This window comes from Mus musculus, chromosome 1, assembly GCF_000001635.26.
Source record: "Mus musculus strain C57BL/6J chromosome 1, GRCm38.p6 C57BL/6J".
NCBI classification, from domain to species: domain Eukaryota; kingdom Metazoa; phylum Chordata; class Mammalia; order Rodentia; family Muridae; genus Mus; species Mus musculus.
This window is the reverse complement of record NC_000067.6, coordinates 174522915-174539465: the sequence shown is the minus strand read 5'-3', so window position 1 is coordinate 174539465 and position 16551 is coordinate 174522915. Positions and strand designations below refer to the sequence as shown.

Below are 16551 nucleotides of genomic sequence, written 5' to 3'. Positions count from 1 at the left end.
AACCAGGAATACCCAAGAACTCAAAAAGCTCAACAAGATGAAGGGCCCAAGTGAGGATGCCTCAGTCCCACTTGGATGGGAGAAGAAAGCAATCACAAGCAGGAAGGGAGGGACCTGGGAAGGAAAGTGGATGGGATGAGAGTGGGGGGTGAGGAGTGGTGGGGAGAGGGGAACATGATATGGAATTGGGTGGGGGAAATGACTGAAGCCCTGAGGGCCAGAGAAAGAATGGAAACAGGCAACCTCTGGAGGTAGGAGGTTGGGGGGACCATCCAGAATGTACCAGAGACTTGGGAGGTGAGAAACTCTCAGGACTCAAAGGGACAAAATGCTCTACAGTAGAGACAGGGAGCCTGTAGAGCCCACCTCAAGCAGAAAGTCAGGGCATCAAGTGAGAGGTGGGGTTGCCATCCCACAGTCAAAACTCTGACCCATAATTGTTCCTGTCTGAAAGAACTGCAGGGATGGAAATGGAGAGGAGCCTGAGGAAAAGAAGGTCCAGCAACAGGCCTAAAGTGGGCTCCAGCTCAAGGGGAGGCCCCAAGGTTTGACACTAATACTGAGGGTACAGAGTGCTCACAAAAAGAGACCTATAAAGACTGTCCTCTGCAAGACCCAACAAGCAGCTAAAAGACTCAGGTACTGATATTTACACCTAATCAATGGACAGAAGATGAGAACCCTACAGTTGAATTAGGGAAAAAGCTGGAAGAAGCTGAGGAGGAGGGTGACCCTGTAGGAGGACCAGCAGTCTCAATTAACCTGGACCCCCGAGATCTCTCAAACACTGGACCACCAAGCAGGCAGCATACACCAGCTGATATGAGGCTCCCAACACATATACAGCAGAGGACTGCTAGGTCTGGGTGTAGTCAGAGAAGATGCACCTAACCCACAAGAGACTGGAAGCCCCAGGGAGTTTAGAGGTCTGCTGGGGTGGGAGGTGGGGACATCCTAGTAGAGACAGGGGTGTGGGGAAGAGGAATGGGATGTGGAACAGTCAGAGGGTGGACCAGGAAGGGAATAAAATCTGGAGTGTAAATAAATAAATTAATAAATAAATAAAAGATAAAAATTATTTTTTAAAAGGAGGTTCACAAGTCAGAGTTATCTAGAAATTTTTCTCGCAGGTCAGAACTGAAGTCTCAGAATAATTTATGAGATTTCTTTTGTACATACTAAGTGGAGTGGGGGGGGGGAAGATCACCAATTAGGAATGGTAAACAGGAGGAAGAAGGAAGTGTCTCCATGGTTCTGGAGACACAGATAGCCTCACTGTGTAGCTCAGGCTAACCTGAAACTCTTGATCCTCCTGCATCACCCTCCCAGGAGCTGGGAATGTAGCCATGAGCCACCATTCCTGGCTCTATAACTAGCTTTTGGCCTCAGCCTCTGTTCACATTCACTGTCTTTAGAGGTATGCTTGGTAAAACTGAAAAAAAAAATGTAACTACCCATGTGAACAGAATTCAATGTCCCCAGTCACTCAGTTCCTGGGTTCTGCACTCAAGATCCACCCAGACCTCCCCGCTTCTCATGAAAGATGCACATATGAGAATTCTCAGTTTGAGGTGCATCCTCAGAGCCATGCACCACATACCTGGGGAAGTTAACACTGCTCTGGTTGGAAGATGCTAGTCCGGGAGTGCTGATGTTCATGATGCCTTCCTTACAATCATGCCGTTTGAGTTCCTCAAGATTAACCCTTGCTGAATGGGGGCCTCCGGTAAGGGCAGATGCTGTGGCTTCTTCTTGCCAATGTTTAGTGCACAAATGAGCTGGGCAAACACTCACATAGCATTCTAGTGCCCATGGAAACCTGTGGCCCACTGGGACTAGTATATTTGCCCTTTGGTACTGCTTCTGAAGGAATGTCTCTGTGACCAGCATAGAAATATTGATGTGTGAGATATGGATCAGGGAGAACCATTTATCTATGTATGTTCAGTTTCTACCAGAAAGAAAAATTCTGAATGATCTTAATTAGTCTGATTAAAGCAGGCTAGAAAACTAAGAGACTGGGTTTCTTTTGTTTCTTTGCTTTGTTTTGTTTTAAAAAGGTTTGCCAAGTACATTGAATGCCCTAGTCCAAAGAAAAATATAGAAAAGACAATCTGCTCCGTCGAGTGGCCCAGGGGAGGAAGCTTGCATCACGTGTTGTTTTTAAATTATAGGGTGATTGGGCAGACACACCTCCCAGCTGCTACTCTGACTGCAGTCCACCCTCCAGACAGAAGTGAATTCTCCTACTTACATCAAATGGAGCTGAACTGGACCCAGCGTTCTGATTACACGGTTCCCTGAAGCAGTCACTGAAAGGAAGTAGAAGACCCATGGCGATGATCCGGGAGCAAAATTTTTCTGCTTCCTCTGGAGGCCCGTTCTCCTGCTGGCTAAACAGCTTCTCCAGCAGTGTTCTCCCTGCATGTGAAACACAGTCATTAGAGGGGGGCGTTGGCAGATCACCTGGCTCAGCACTCTCCCGAGAGGACAGTAAACATCACCAGTGAGCAACGGTCTCCAAGGCTACTTGTGTGGAGAAAGGAGCCCAATGAACCAAACTGCAGGGTGAGGCCAGGCACCACATAGGAAAAGGCAGGAGGGTATGCTCTTCCAGGGTCCCAAACACAGCCTGCCTCAAAAAAGAATGGCCTCTATTACTGACTGTACATTCTCCATCTGAAAGGAACCTCCACCCCTTTAGGATTTAATTAAGCATTTCTCTTTTTGCTTGTTTTCTGTTTTTTTTTTGTTTTTGTTTTTGTTTCCCCCTGCCTTCAGAGTATTCTTTGAGGAAGCAGTAACTCAAACTGCCACCACCATTTTGGGCCTAGAAATGTCAGAGCCTGACTGACATTCACTTTCTCAGACCCAGCACTGGGGAAAGGAAGAGAGTGAGGCACAGACAAAGGTATCAGGCCATAAAACAGGCAAGAAAGCTGGCCAGGAGAGAAAAGTCACCCTGAAGAAGAAAAAGTTCTAAATGTTTTCAGTTGCTCCATAGAAACAGCTATGTGTGGGGCCTGGAGAGATGGCTCAGCCGTTAAGAGAACTTGCTCCTTTTACAGAGGACCTGGTTCTATAAAATCTACATGGTGGCCCACATTCATCTATGGCTCGAGTTAGAGCGGATCCTCTTCCAGCCTCTGCAGGCACCACATACATGTGACAAACATCCATACAGGCAAAATACCCATATACGTAAAATAATAAGTAAAAGTCCAAATAATTTTTAACACAAGAAGCAGCTTCCCATTGAACATTTAATTTAAATATTTTGTTTTCTCTCCAGAGAAGAATCATTAAGGAAGGATACAGCAGAAACGGAGGATCCACAGACATCAAGACACACAAATGACAGGAGAATTCATAGAGAATAAATGTCTGTAGGCTGCTCGGAAATAAACTGGGCATCTATATTATAACTCTTCCCTGCAAGTCTTGGAGAACACCAAAAACAAGAGGGGCAGGAGGGCTGTGAGAGTCGGATATCTGGAGAACTAGAGTAAATCTGTGTCTTCTAGGCATTACGTAAAGGATTGCTGTACTGAAAAAGAAGGGCATTCCATCCCCCACCACAACCTAAAAGTTGTTGGCAGTTGATGGGAAACAGACCCTAGAAGACTTGGTCTTGCTGGTGCATATTTCAACCTTCTTTTTTTTGGGGGGGGGGGAGGTTCTGAGACAGGGTTTCTCTGTATAGCCCTGGCTATCCTAGAACTCACTTTGTAGACCAGGCTGGCCTCGAACTCAGAAATCTGCCTGCCTCTGCCTCCCTCCCAAGTGCTGGGATTAAAGGCATGTGCCACCACCACCCAGCATGTTTCAACCTTCTTTATGCCTTAGAATCATCTTGGAAGAACAGAGTGATGGGCCCCTTGGGCACCCCTACTCCACTTGGTCACTGTTTGACTCTAAAGACAGACAGATATAAAAGTCAAGGATCCAGTCTCTAATCTATTTTTTTAGTGTCTACCTAGAGTACTTTTCTGGTGAGCAGGTTGAATTTCAATCCTACACTAATCTTATATATTATTGAGGACAGGCTACAAGTCGACCAGAAGTTCCTCCTTAGTTGGATGTGAAACTGGTTGGACTGAAGATCACAGCCTAAGGGTCCGACCAACTCAAACTTTTCATACTCCCATCTGTGTGCTAAATGTCATACTCTCTAATGCCATGACAGCTGACAACTGCCATGGCAATGACTAAAAATATTATAAAGGGATAGAAAAGAGTTAACCCCCCAACTCCTGGAAAACTTCTAACCCGACTCATAAAAGATGTGAATACCCTCTCTTTATTTGCCCATGCCTCCCCCTCACATCTTTTACAACTTAACTAAAACTTCTTTCTCCCATGGTTTGAGAATCTATCTTGAAACTTTATCTCTCATTTCTTTTTGTTTGTTTGCTTGTTTTGGGTTTTTTTGTTTGTTTGTTTTTTGGGTTTGGGGGGGTTTTATTTTTCGAGACAGGGTTTCTCTGTATAGCCCTGGTTGTCCTGAAACTTACTTTGTAGACCAGGCTGGCCTCAAACTCAGAAATCTGTCTGCCTCTGCCTCCCAAGTGCTGGGATTAAAATCGTGCGCCGTCACCACCATCTGGCTATCTCTCATTTCTAATCTTAGCCAAAAGTTAACAGTTTCACTAGATGGCTAATGGGTACATGGTCTCGATATAAGTTCTACAATTCTGGGAAATAAAAATTGTGGGATCCAGTTTTAGGGTCCCACAAACTACTAGTATTCCAACACTCAGAAATTCAGAAACCGGTATAATATTTTTTCTACATCCACAAACTAAAGTCCTTCCACATCACAACTCTCCTCTATTCTTGATTCCTATGTTTCTCCCTCTCATGAGTTCATCTTTCAACTTTAAAGCAAAATGAAGCATCCTAAAGAACCCCTACGAGCCCTTCCAAACCATTGTAGATCCCTCTATGAACTCTTTTGCGTAACTATTTTACTTAAAAGGTTGTATATTATTTTTAATATCTAATTGTTCACTTACGTGATACATTTCCTTAGAGCACACACTTTGAAAATGTGATAATTTGTAGAGAAGGAAAGATAAATATTTGGAGAATGTATAGAATATTACCATGCTATTGAATAAGGTATATTTATTCATATTCTAGCCAGAATATAGAAAAGAATTGTGTGCGTGCACACACAAACACACACACACACACACACACACACTTTCTTTTGCCCTTACACCCTGCCATAATTTTTATGACATCACCTCTCTATTGCTTGGTATTCTAAATTTGAAAGAGAGGCTTGCCCTTAATACTAAAGACATTAACTGCTAAATGGTCTTGCTTTAGAACCCATAGCACCACTGAAGTGCTCATTCCTTTCTAAAGTTCTATGGTTAAACAGCATATATTATGTCACTGACTAGCACAGAGCACACTCGTTGATTGGAAAATTAATACATCCGAAGAAACCTGCAAAGTGGGAGCTGAGTAGAGGTGGAGGTCCTTTATAACGTTTGACAAAGGCACATGGGGGCCAACTGAGAAAGACCTCCGGACCACACCAGCTCCTGGACATTCCTTCTCTCTCAAGAATTTTGGCTCATAGAAGACCTCTTTCCCCTTTCGGAACCTGCTTTTTTAAATTCAGTCACTTCTGTTGTCTCAACACTTTGTCTCTCAACTTCAGCAGCCAGACTTGAATTGCAGAAATGAAATGCCAGTCCCATTAGAGTAGCTAGTTAGATAGTAGAGAACTTAGAGCTCATCATAGATGGACTTTTCTCTCCCAATTGCCAGCTTATAAAACCAAAAACATAAAAATGCAGGATTCTGTTTGCTGGCCAAATGGATGAGGCCTTACTAATATCTCTGGCTTGGGTTTAGACATAATATTCTGTACTGTTTATCACCAGCTGATAACTATTTAGACCTTATAAGATCACTTTCTTTCTAGCCCGGGGCTTTCTGGTACTGTCCTCTCCTTAACTATCAATTCAAATTGACCTATCAATCACCTGGCCATGAAACCATCCCTTGGGAAAACCTGCCTATTTTAGGGGCATTAGAAATAGCACACAGAAAATGAGGCATGGTGCAACATGCCTATAATCCCAGAATTGAAGGGACCAAAGAAGAATCAGATAATCAGGGCTGTCCTTGGTTCAAAGCAAGTTCAAGGCCAGCCTGGTCTAAGTGAGACCCTATCTTAAAAGAAAGCAAGAACCTGAGGGAAAGAAGAAGAAAACAATATGACTACTATTTAAGATGCAGATTAGCACAATGGTCTCTCTGGCCATCTGAGAGTGGTGAGAGTGTGGTACCTTCTTCTTTATTAAAGGCTTCCATACGGTTAGTTGTGTGTATCATCTGAATTCTCTCAACAGCGTTGAAAAGAATCAGGGGACCAAGAAGTGTCCTAAGAGACAGACCAGCGACAAGGCTGCCCCAGGCAATTCATCCTCCAAAGAACCAAATAGTCAATGTCTGTGGCATTGGGGCAGCATGAGTTGCTGTCATATATTCTTGCCTGTTTGGATTGTTTGAAAACACCTTTGAAAATATAGCATCTGCTCTTAGCTCAGATTTTTACAAAACTAGGCTCCAATCTATACACTGGATATGCGAAGTCAATTTTATGTTGGCTGCTGTGTGTTTTGTAAGTCAACCCAAAGGCCTCCCAGGAGGTAAAGAAGTCCCCTTAGCACTGAGCTACAGTCTCATCCTAAATTTCAACCATAACATAAAATTATGTCAAAAACACTAGACATAAATTCTTATGCCTCTTCCTATTTCTGTCAATTAAACAAAACTAGTCTCAAACTGTCTTCAAAATGCAGCACAACAATGCAAGCAAAAAATAATGTTCATTTTGTCTTTTCTCAGTTATTAGGACATTCTTTGATCTCCCAATGCATTTTAAGTTAAATGAAAGATTTCTTCTCTACATAACTGAAGATAATCTGTAGCTAACTAAAATTAACTAGAATTACTAGGACACTGCACCCCAAATCTCATGTGGTTAATTATCAGAGCATACCCATTGTTGACAGACTACAAAGTGGTTGAAAGTAGCTCTAAGAATGATTATGGTTCTTTTCTGTGACTCAGACACAGTGCAGCAACAATGACAACAGAAAGCCAGGAAACAGGACTTGGTGTCTGAGTGAACGTAGCAGAGCCCAATTATTACCAATAATTGAAGGGAGTGCAAGAAAGGGCACTAAAACCCTCAACTCTGAGTCTAGGATGGCAGCCCTAAGTCTTTTATCTATAATTTTCCATCTATGATATGTATCCATGCAAGCTGCAGCTCTCATGTCAAAGGGAACAAGAGATAGCTTACTCTGGGGCAGTTTTGAGTGACTATGTTCCAACAGATTCTTAATACCCCATAGACCATGTGTCTAACATGTTAATATTTTCAAGAAGTTTTTATAGTAACAAAACAAAGAAAGTCATAAAGCAAGGCATTTAAAAAATATATTGATATTACTTGGGGCTATGGCATACACCTTTAACCCTCGCCCTCATGAGAAAGAAGCAGGTGGAACTCTGTAAGTTTCAGCCCAGCCTAGTCTGCATTGGCAAGTTCCAGGCCACACCACACAGTGAGACAATGCCTCCAGATTTTTTTTTTAAAGAAAAACTCCAATCAAAACAAACTAACAAAAAGCAAAGAAAAACAACAACAACAAAAAAACCATACATTAGTGGAACAATAAGGTAGGCAGGTTGCAGCCAAGCAAGGGAATCTGTTATAGACCTCACATGATATAATGACATCTGATTGATAACATTATTAGCCTTTGGGCTGGTAATATTCACAGGGATATTAGATTAAACACAGAATGCACTATAATCAGTGAGTCAGCCTTGTCTAACTTTAACACAGTGTACCTTTTGGCTGGGAACTTCAGTTCAGCTGGGAACTATTTCATCCCTGTTTGTAATAATTCAGTGTTGTGAGTGAGGTGGCTGACCCAGGCCTGGAGCAGCAGCCCGACCTGTTCTAACAGTGGAATTTTGACTGCCCCTTGAGGAACTCCCTCTACTGAAGTCTTCTCCCAAGAAGGAATTTTACTTCAATTCATACATATTTTAGGGACAAGAACGTTGGTGGGCAATGTTGTCCTTGATCCCCAAAAACATTTTCAAATGATTTAATATCTTTCAAAAGCATAAGCTACTTTGAAAGCTCACACCACTGGGTGACCTGCTACTCTGATTCCTTCCTAGTCTCCTTTAACCTTTTAACATTTCCTCTTCTGCCCTGCCATTCAACAAGTACATCCTTTAACTCCCATTTTCCAGAGAAACTCCAGACTGGAGGTGTAGCTCACCGATAGATGGCTAACCAAGTATGTTTGACCCCACAAGCAACCAATAAATAAATAAATAAATAAATAAATAAATAAATACCCTAATAAATATCTTCTAAACCTACAACACTCTTTATTTCCAGTTACTGTTGCATTTTAGGTGGGGAGGTGGAGGGGAGGGTGAGACAGGGAACTTCCAGTACATACAAAAGAACTACTACCTGGAATTATGGACAGTGAAGTGAAAATGTCTAGTTTCTTTGGAGATTCAGTTGTAGCATGTGATGTTTTTCGGAAAACTGCCTTATGAGAGGATATTTTTTGCTGAAGCAGACATGCGGGAGGATATTTTGCTGAGAATAGACATATGGTGTTTTGCTGGAAGCTGCCTGGAAAAAGGGCATGTGATGTTTTGCTAAACCAGATGCTTGAGACAACACATGATGTTTGGAAAAGGTATAAACATAACCCAACAGACAATGGACAATGCTATGTTTGCCTTGCCACTCTGCTGATCTTCATTGGGCTTTGCTGATGCTGTGGCATTGGTTTGCCTTGCCTTCTTCTTTGATCATTGTTTGCCATGACTTCATAGAGAGAAATGCACCCAAGAACTTCTGGTAGTGTTCTGGTGACTTCTTGACACTTCTGTGCACTTGGGCCTACTGACAGAGCCTTGCAGTTTCTTCTGGATTGAACTGCTTTTGCTGATTAGTGAATGGTGTTTACAGGTGGATCAAGCTACCACTGCTGATTTATGTGAATTGAACTGCTGCTATCCTGACAGTAAAGACTGGAATCACCCCAAAGAACTATTTCTAAACAGGTCTTTTTCTGTCCTATTAACCTTTCCTCTTCACTACCTCTGGTGGGTGGTGAGCTAGAAGGGAGGTTAAAGAGTTTAAATATCCTTATTAAACTAGGTTTGGAAAACATAAGACTACAGGATAGTCATTGACTATATCCCTTTACTTCTGACTCAGCACATTTTAATTTGTCTTCCAACTGTGCTAAGAAACAGAAACTGGTAAGCAATGTAGTACCTTCAAATCAGACTTTCCATTCCTATACCAAACCTTTGTGGGAAACTACTTCAATGAAAGACTTATTAAATTTTGTTCCCGGTTACAGTCCAAAGTTCATGGGTGACTCTAGATGTGGGATTCATCACAAGATTATGGCAGCTGAATGATATGGTGAGACAACTCACCTAAAAGTGAGCAGAATGCAGAGAGGAAAAGTCCAGAGACAAAACATTCCCATGAGGCCATCTCCAGCCAGACTACACCTACTATGGGTTGTGTCATTACCCCAAATAGTACTATCAACCCGCTTCAGCACATGAACTTAAGGAGTGTACATTTCACATTCAAACTAAAACACAACAAATGACATTATTTCTTCCACTTGCTCCCTAAGGCACTTGCTTCTCATGAGTGTCCCTTTTATTTTCTCTACTTTGCTGGCCACTTTCCCTCAATTTCCCTTCTCTGCATTCCCTACTAACATGCTTATATGTTCTGACAAATGCTACAGACACGACTCTTTCATAGTCCCTCTTCTAATTCTGTGAATATACATATTTCTTTTTATGAAATTGTGCAGCTTTGGTTGAAGTGGAAACTTAAGGGTTCTTTGAAAAGCCGGTTGTGTTGAATGGTGTTTTGCTAAGGAAAACATGTGAAAGAACGTTTCATTGAAGTGGACCCAGGTGAAAGACTAAGGCAGACTCGGGAATGAATGTTTCCCTGCAGCAGACACAGGAGAAAGGAAGTTCTGCTAAAGCAAGCAGGCGAAAGGACACGTGATGAAGGATTCTTTGCTAACAACACACCTGTATTGGTCCACCTTATGTTGCATAGTTGAGCTCCATTTATTGGGACTCCATAGAGAGAAACAAACCAAAACACTTCTGGTGATGTGCTGCAGTTTCTTGCAATTTATGCAGATTCAGACTAGTAGAGTGGGATCAGGGGAGACAGACACTCATGCTAAGACAAGACACATGCTGAGGCAAGACCCGTGGAGGAGTGGAGGACACATGATGTTTGGAGAGAGTATAAAAAGAACTCGAATGACAGTGAAAGTGGCTGGGCTAGGCTTGTTTATTGAGCTAGCTGTGCACTGCTTGTTGATCTCTCATCTTTACTGATCTTTGCTTCTCTGAGAGAGGCACAGCTGAGAACTTCTCCTTGCATTCCTGCTTCTTCCTCTGGCTGACTTATGCCCAGGGTGAGGCCTGGCTCTCTCTCCTAGGTCATGCCACTGCTGCTGGTTTTTGTTTGCTATCCTGACTCTACCAAACTCAACTGCTGATATAGCTGCCACAGTTGAGCTGTGAACTGAACTGCTGATTTCCAGACAACACAGACGGGAGTTGTTCTAAAGATCCTTTCTAAACAGGTTCACTTCCCCCCATCCTTTCTTTTCCCATATCTTTGGTTGGTGGTGGGCTAAAAGAGAGGTTAAAGCATTTAAGAACAGTCATTAAAAATAGGCATTGGAAAAATTAAAGTTACACTTAGTGACTGCTGCACTAGACATATATTCATAAGCATCACAATAACTAGACAGAAGGCAAAGACAGGTATTGAAAACCGTGATGGGTATATTATAGGAGGAGAGACTTGAAAAGATGATGAGAACTCAAAAAATCATGTGAGCAGTGCTCTTACTAAGTTCCTTTTGTGGTATTTCTAAACCTAAAATAGCCTGAAATCCAGAGTGTCATCCATACTATGGCCAGGGAAAATTTAAGGAGTCAGTTTAGCAACTACAAATGTCTAATTTAAGAGCAATGTATTTATCATAGGCTTAGTAAGAGTATTAGATGAGAAAATGTATGTAAACCATTTAGCATAAACTCTGAAACAATAGTGTATGGATTAGTGGCACCTTAGGAACAAGGCAATTCTAAAGTGTCCAACAATAAAAGACACTTGTTTGCATTTTGTTTTAAAGGGTATCTTAAATTTCATTACACTTATTTATTTTTGTGTGTGTATGTATGTGTGTGTCAACTGTACATTGCCACAGTGCATGTGGACAATCAGTTTTCAACTACTATAAACTATGCCCTAAAAATCAAATTCAGTCTGGCTTGATGGCAGACACCTTTACCCACTAAGCCATTTTATGGGTCCAATTTGCATTTTTCTGAGACACTTTCTCACTGTGAAGCCTTCACTAGCCTGGAACTCAGTATGTTAATTAAGCTGGTATCAAACTATTCTCTTGCTATAACCCCTTAAGTGCTAGAATTACAGGCAGATGTCACTCTGCTGGCAATTTTTAGTTGATTGTTAAGATGCCCTCACTTAACATGATAGGAAGTTATATAACCATTAAGTATCATTCTATTCCAGAAATAAAAAAAATTGAATTCAGTATATTCAAGTCACATTGAAGATATTAAAAGGATTGGAAAAATAAAACTATCATAGTTAGACAATGATAGGAGCCAAATCCACATTATCAGAGAATTAATAATAAAAATAATGAAGCATTTATCCTGTCTTTTCCTATATTAAATTTTATTTTGAGGTGCAAAAAAATGTACCTAATGAATAAAGAAAAATATTTGGAAAAGAAAAATATCAAACCAAAGGTGCAAAAGAAGTGACAGAACTAGAAAAATGCCATTCTGTGGTTCTCAGTAGGATAATGGACATTTAGACATTTAGAGGATATCAAAGGCACAGAAAATTCATCGTAGGAGGAAAAAAAACTCAAATGGGATGTTTGAAGATTGAGGCAAGCTGTTATCTCCACACCCAGAGATTGCTCATATCTGTAATAGAAATGAGAAAGCTACACATGCAGCCTACTGCTGTTGGAGATTTTGAATCATAAATTCTGCCAATCATGAACATATGCCAACCCCAAAACCTAATCCTGTGTTAGGATGCACATTATTATACATTTTAGGTAACACAGGGTGCTGAAAAGTTACTAGGTACTCCAGATAGTCAAGTTTATTTACATCCAACTGATCCCGTTACAGTCTATAGATGTTCTTCAGTATACATGGAGAACGAGGGCCTGGGCCCCTGCCTTGACCATAGATATCAAAGTCCAAAGATGGTCAATGTACCATGCTTTCATATAACATCCACATATCTCTTTAAATACTCAAAATTATCTCTACATTAATTATAATTACCAACACAACATGAATAAATAGATGTGATAACCTATTGCCTAGGGAATAAGGAGAAGAGTCTACATATGTTCATTACATTCACAGTGTTTGTTTTTAACATCTGATCTGATATACAGAGTTGATTTCAATATTATTTATCCCTGGAATACAGAAGAGTGAGGTGCAGCTTAGAATTAATTTTTGAGAGGTATTACAAAGTATCTGATGCTAAAACAATAATTTTGGAGTTTCTTTTATATTATTCTATTAAAAGGCAGTAATAGAGTTAAGGAAGGGAGGATGAAAACGCTATGGCATATGAAGCTGAGAAATGGGCTTCTAGGATTCCATTAGACTTCTTTTTTTTTTTAATGGAATATAAAGTCTTTGCATCCTTTATTAATGTAGTAAACAAATATTTGTTGTGTCCAGTATGTATCAAGTCCTGAAGTATGCTGGTGGATGAGCAGTTGACACAATGTAGAGTGATCTTGCTCTTTTTTTTTTATTACGTATTTTCCTCAATTACATTTCCAATGCTATCCCAAAAGTCCCCCACACCCTCCCCCACCCCCACTCCCCTACCCACCTCCATTAGACTTCTACAGGGAGGGTTGTAGGACATGGTCCTGATGCTAAAGTCCTGTTCCCCAACTGGTTATTGATCTGTCAGTTAAAAAAGCTAGGGAGCCAACTGCTGGGCAGAAGGTAAAGGCGTGACTTCTGGGTCCCAGGAGCAACAGGCAGATGCAAGAAAGGAGAGGAGGAGTTCTATTGCAGAATTAGGGGTTTATGATTGTTTAATCTTATTATTTTGAAATTGAGACATACCATTTATATAATCAAACAATATTTATGTGGTGCTTGGAATTTAACCTGGATCTTGACAAACATTAGCAGCTGTCTACCACTGAGTGACTTCCCTTTCCCTTCTGGGAAATCTATTACATGAAGCTGAAGATTAAGTTCAAGGTCAACCTTGAGCATGGAATGAGCTTGGCCAACCTAAACTATGTAATAAATAAAAGTGGAGAATACACTAGCCTGACACCATTTAAATTCAACCCAGTAGCTGTACAAATTGGCTGACTGAGACTGGGAACCAGTAGGCCTTCAGGATTCACTTGTGTGCTCCACCCCCAAACACATGAACATATACTTCAATAATTTTTCATTTCTCCTCTTATTCAATGAAAACATGTTAATCATACTAACAAAAATAATTATCCTTTACATTTGAATGTGCTCAAATATTTGCATCTTTATTCTATTTCATATCAACCAAGCTGTACTCTGTATTTGTTTGGCACAGAGTATCCAAAACAAACCAGCTGGCCAAAAACACATCTATTGAATGGGAAATATACACAGCATTGCAGTGGGCAACAGTCTACCATGGAGGACTGGTACAGATGCTGTCTGCCGCCGCTGGCAACTGCAAAGCCCACAGTGCTAGCTAAAGGCCTGTAGAATGCTAGGCTACCCCTATCCTAATCCTAAATTACAACCCTAGCCAGTTTCTTCATCCTCAAGCTTGAAATAGACATCCTCAATAATCCCTTTCATTAATACCTTGATAATGAGTTTGAAACAATAGCAAGTAAATAGTCTCTACTACTACTATTTCTACTACTACTACTACTACTATCAAAATTTATATTGTGTTAATCAGTAGTTAAACAGAGTTTCTGCTATTCTAGAGTACCTGAGTTTGGTTCACACTGGCTACAGTGGACAGCTCACTAACCATCTCTAACCCCAGTTCCAAAGACCCCAGTGACCTCTTCCAAGCTTGCCAAGTACCCATATACACAAATGGCGCGTGCGTGCACACATAAACACACACACACACACTTTGTGGTGGCCCACGAGGTGGTGTGGTCTTGTTGGATGGAAGTGTGTCTTTATAGGGGTGGACTTTGAAACACTCTTCCTAGCTGCCCAGAAGCTAGTTTCTTCCTGCTTGTCTTTGGACCAAGATGTAGAACTCTCAGCTCCTCCAGTGCCATGCCTGCCTGAACACCACCATGCTTCCTGCCATGATGATAATGGACTAAACCTCAGAATCAGTAAAGCATCCCCAATTAAATGTTGTCCTTATAAGAGTTGCCTTGGTAATGGTGTCTGTGTGTCTGTGTGCCTGTTCACAACAATGGAATTCCCAAGATTCCCTTCTTTTATGCTAAGAATGGAGAAATGGCTCGGCGGTTAAGACCACTCACAGCCCTTACAGAAAACCTTGGTTCAGCTCCCAGCCTCCCATGGCAGCTCACAATCCTCCATCTGTAACACCAGTCCCAGGATATCTAATACCTTATTATGGCCTCAAAGAGCATTGATATACATATGCTACACAAATATGCAGGCATGCAGACAAAACATCATACACAGAAAAAAATAGTTATTTTTTAAAAGATACAAATCATATACTTCGCCCTGGTAAATGTGGTCAATAAGTATTTGGTTCAACTTAAAGGAAGGAAACTACAAATTTATTGTAAAATTCATTTGAAAAGATTAAAAAGAAAAAGAGAAAAAGCCCAGACCAAATTATCTTCACTGACTTTTACATCTAGTAAACTTTCATTTAAAAGGCGATGTTTAAGAGCGTGTTTCTGGTAGACATGGTGACACATGCCTGTCATGCCTGTTATCCCAGGAGTAAGGAGACAATGATTTCAGAGCTAGCCTGGGGTGCGTAGTGAGTTACAAGAAAGCCCATGGAACTTAGCAAGACACTGTCTTAAAAAAAGAAAACAAAGCTAAACTAAAACTAAAGCAACCAAGAGCACCCAGGACCTGCTTGTTAGAATTTCTAACTTCAGGGCTGGCAAGATAGTTCAGTGGGTAAGAGTACTGATTGCTTTTCCGAAGGTCCTGAGTTCAAATCCCAGCAACCACATGGTGGCTCACAACCACCCATAATGAGACCAGATGCCATCTTCTGGTGTGACTGCAGATAGCTACAGCATACTTATGTATAATAATAACCAAATCTTTGGGATGAGGCCAGCAGGGGCTGAGCAAGCGGATTGGAGCCAATGAGCCAACTGGGGCAGAGGTCCTAAGAATTCAATTCCCAACAACCACATGAAGGCTCACAACCATCTGTACAGCTACAGTGTACTCAGATACATTAAATAAATAAATAAATAAATAAATAAATAAATAAATAAATAAATAAATCTTCTAAAAAATTCCTAACTTCTGATTATTTTCTTTATTTAAAAAGTATACATTATTTATTTAACTATATTTATGAAACTCTTTTTAAAAACAATTCATTTGATGAGAGCCTGGAGACTCCATTAATGTTCCCCAGTGACTCTGATCCTCTCTCTCTCTCTCTCTCTCTCTCTCTCTCTCTCTCTCTCCACACACACAGCTTTATAGGGCAACCAACCCAGGTTTATGTGCATAGAATTAACTTTACTTTCAAGCACTAGCCGCACATGTTCCTCTTGCCTCAGTAAACAAAACTCAAAAAGCTAGATAAACACAGGGACAGCTGCTAGGGTAAAAGAAGAAAGAACTGCTTATCCTCACTCTGAACGCACTAATCCTCCTATGGAAGGAAGAAAATCAAAACCCTCATCTCAGCACTGGAGAGCCACTAGGCCCTTGACCAGCAACCACGTACAATGTAGACAAACACACACAAACACACACAGACCCTTGAGAAAAGAGATCTGTGTTTTATGAAATGCAGTGGCATAATGCAATGGGAGAGAGCGCCTTGGCAGCCTGGCCAGGGTGTTCTCCTGAAGAATTCCCACCATGGGACTGGTCTGGTACAAAAGAAGTTTATTGGTGGAAGAAAGGGGGACCTGGAGAAAGGGGTAGAGGCAGAGAAAGGGGGACAGTGAAGGACAGAAAGAAAGTAAAGAGGAAGAGAAAAAGAGGAGAAGAGTCTGACAGGGGACATGTGGGGTAGAGAGGGAGGGAGTGGGCAGAGAGAGAACACACAGAGAGAAACAGAGGTGGAGTCAGAGAGAAAGGAAGGGGTGAGGTACTATGGACACAAACTATGGTGCTTAGTACCTGCTAGTACCTGGAGGGCAGAGATGCAAGCTGTTGCTAGGCAGCTGTTGGGTGGAGCTTCGA

At 41.3% G+C, this 16551-nt stretch overlaps 1 protein-coding gene across 2 annotated transcripts in view; it reads right to left on the bottom strand.

Annotated features, from left to right (window-relative positions):
- The window catches only part of Fmn2 (formin 2), a 320978-nt gene that overhangs the window by 283264 nt on the left and 21163 nt on the right, over positions 1–16551 (bottom strand). For both annotated transcript variants that reach the window (XM_030255545.1, NM_019445.2), the window contains exon 2: positions 2255–2421. In XM_030255545.1, the coding sequence (XP_030111405.1) occupies positions 2255–2421 (167 nt within the window). The remainder of the gene's footprint in view (positions 1–2254; positions 2422–16551) is intronic.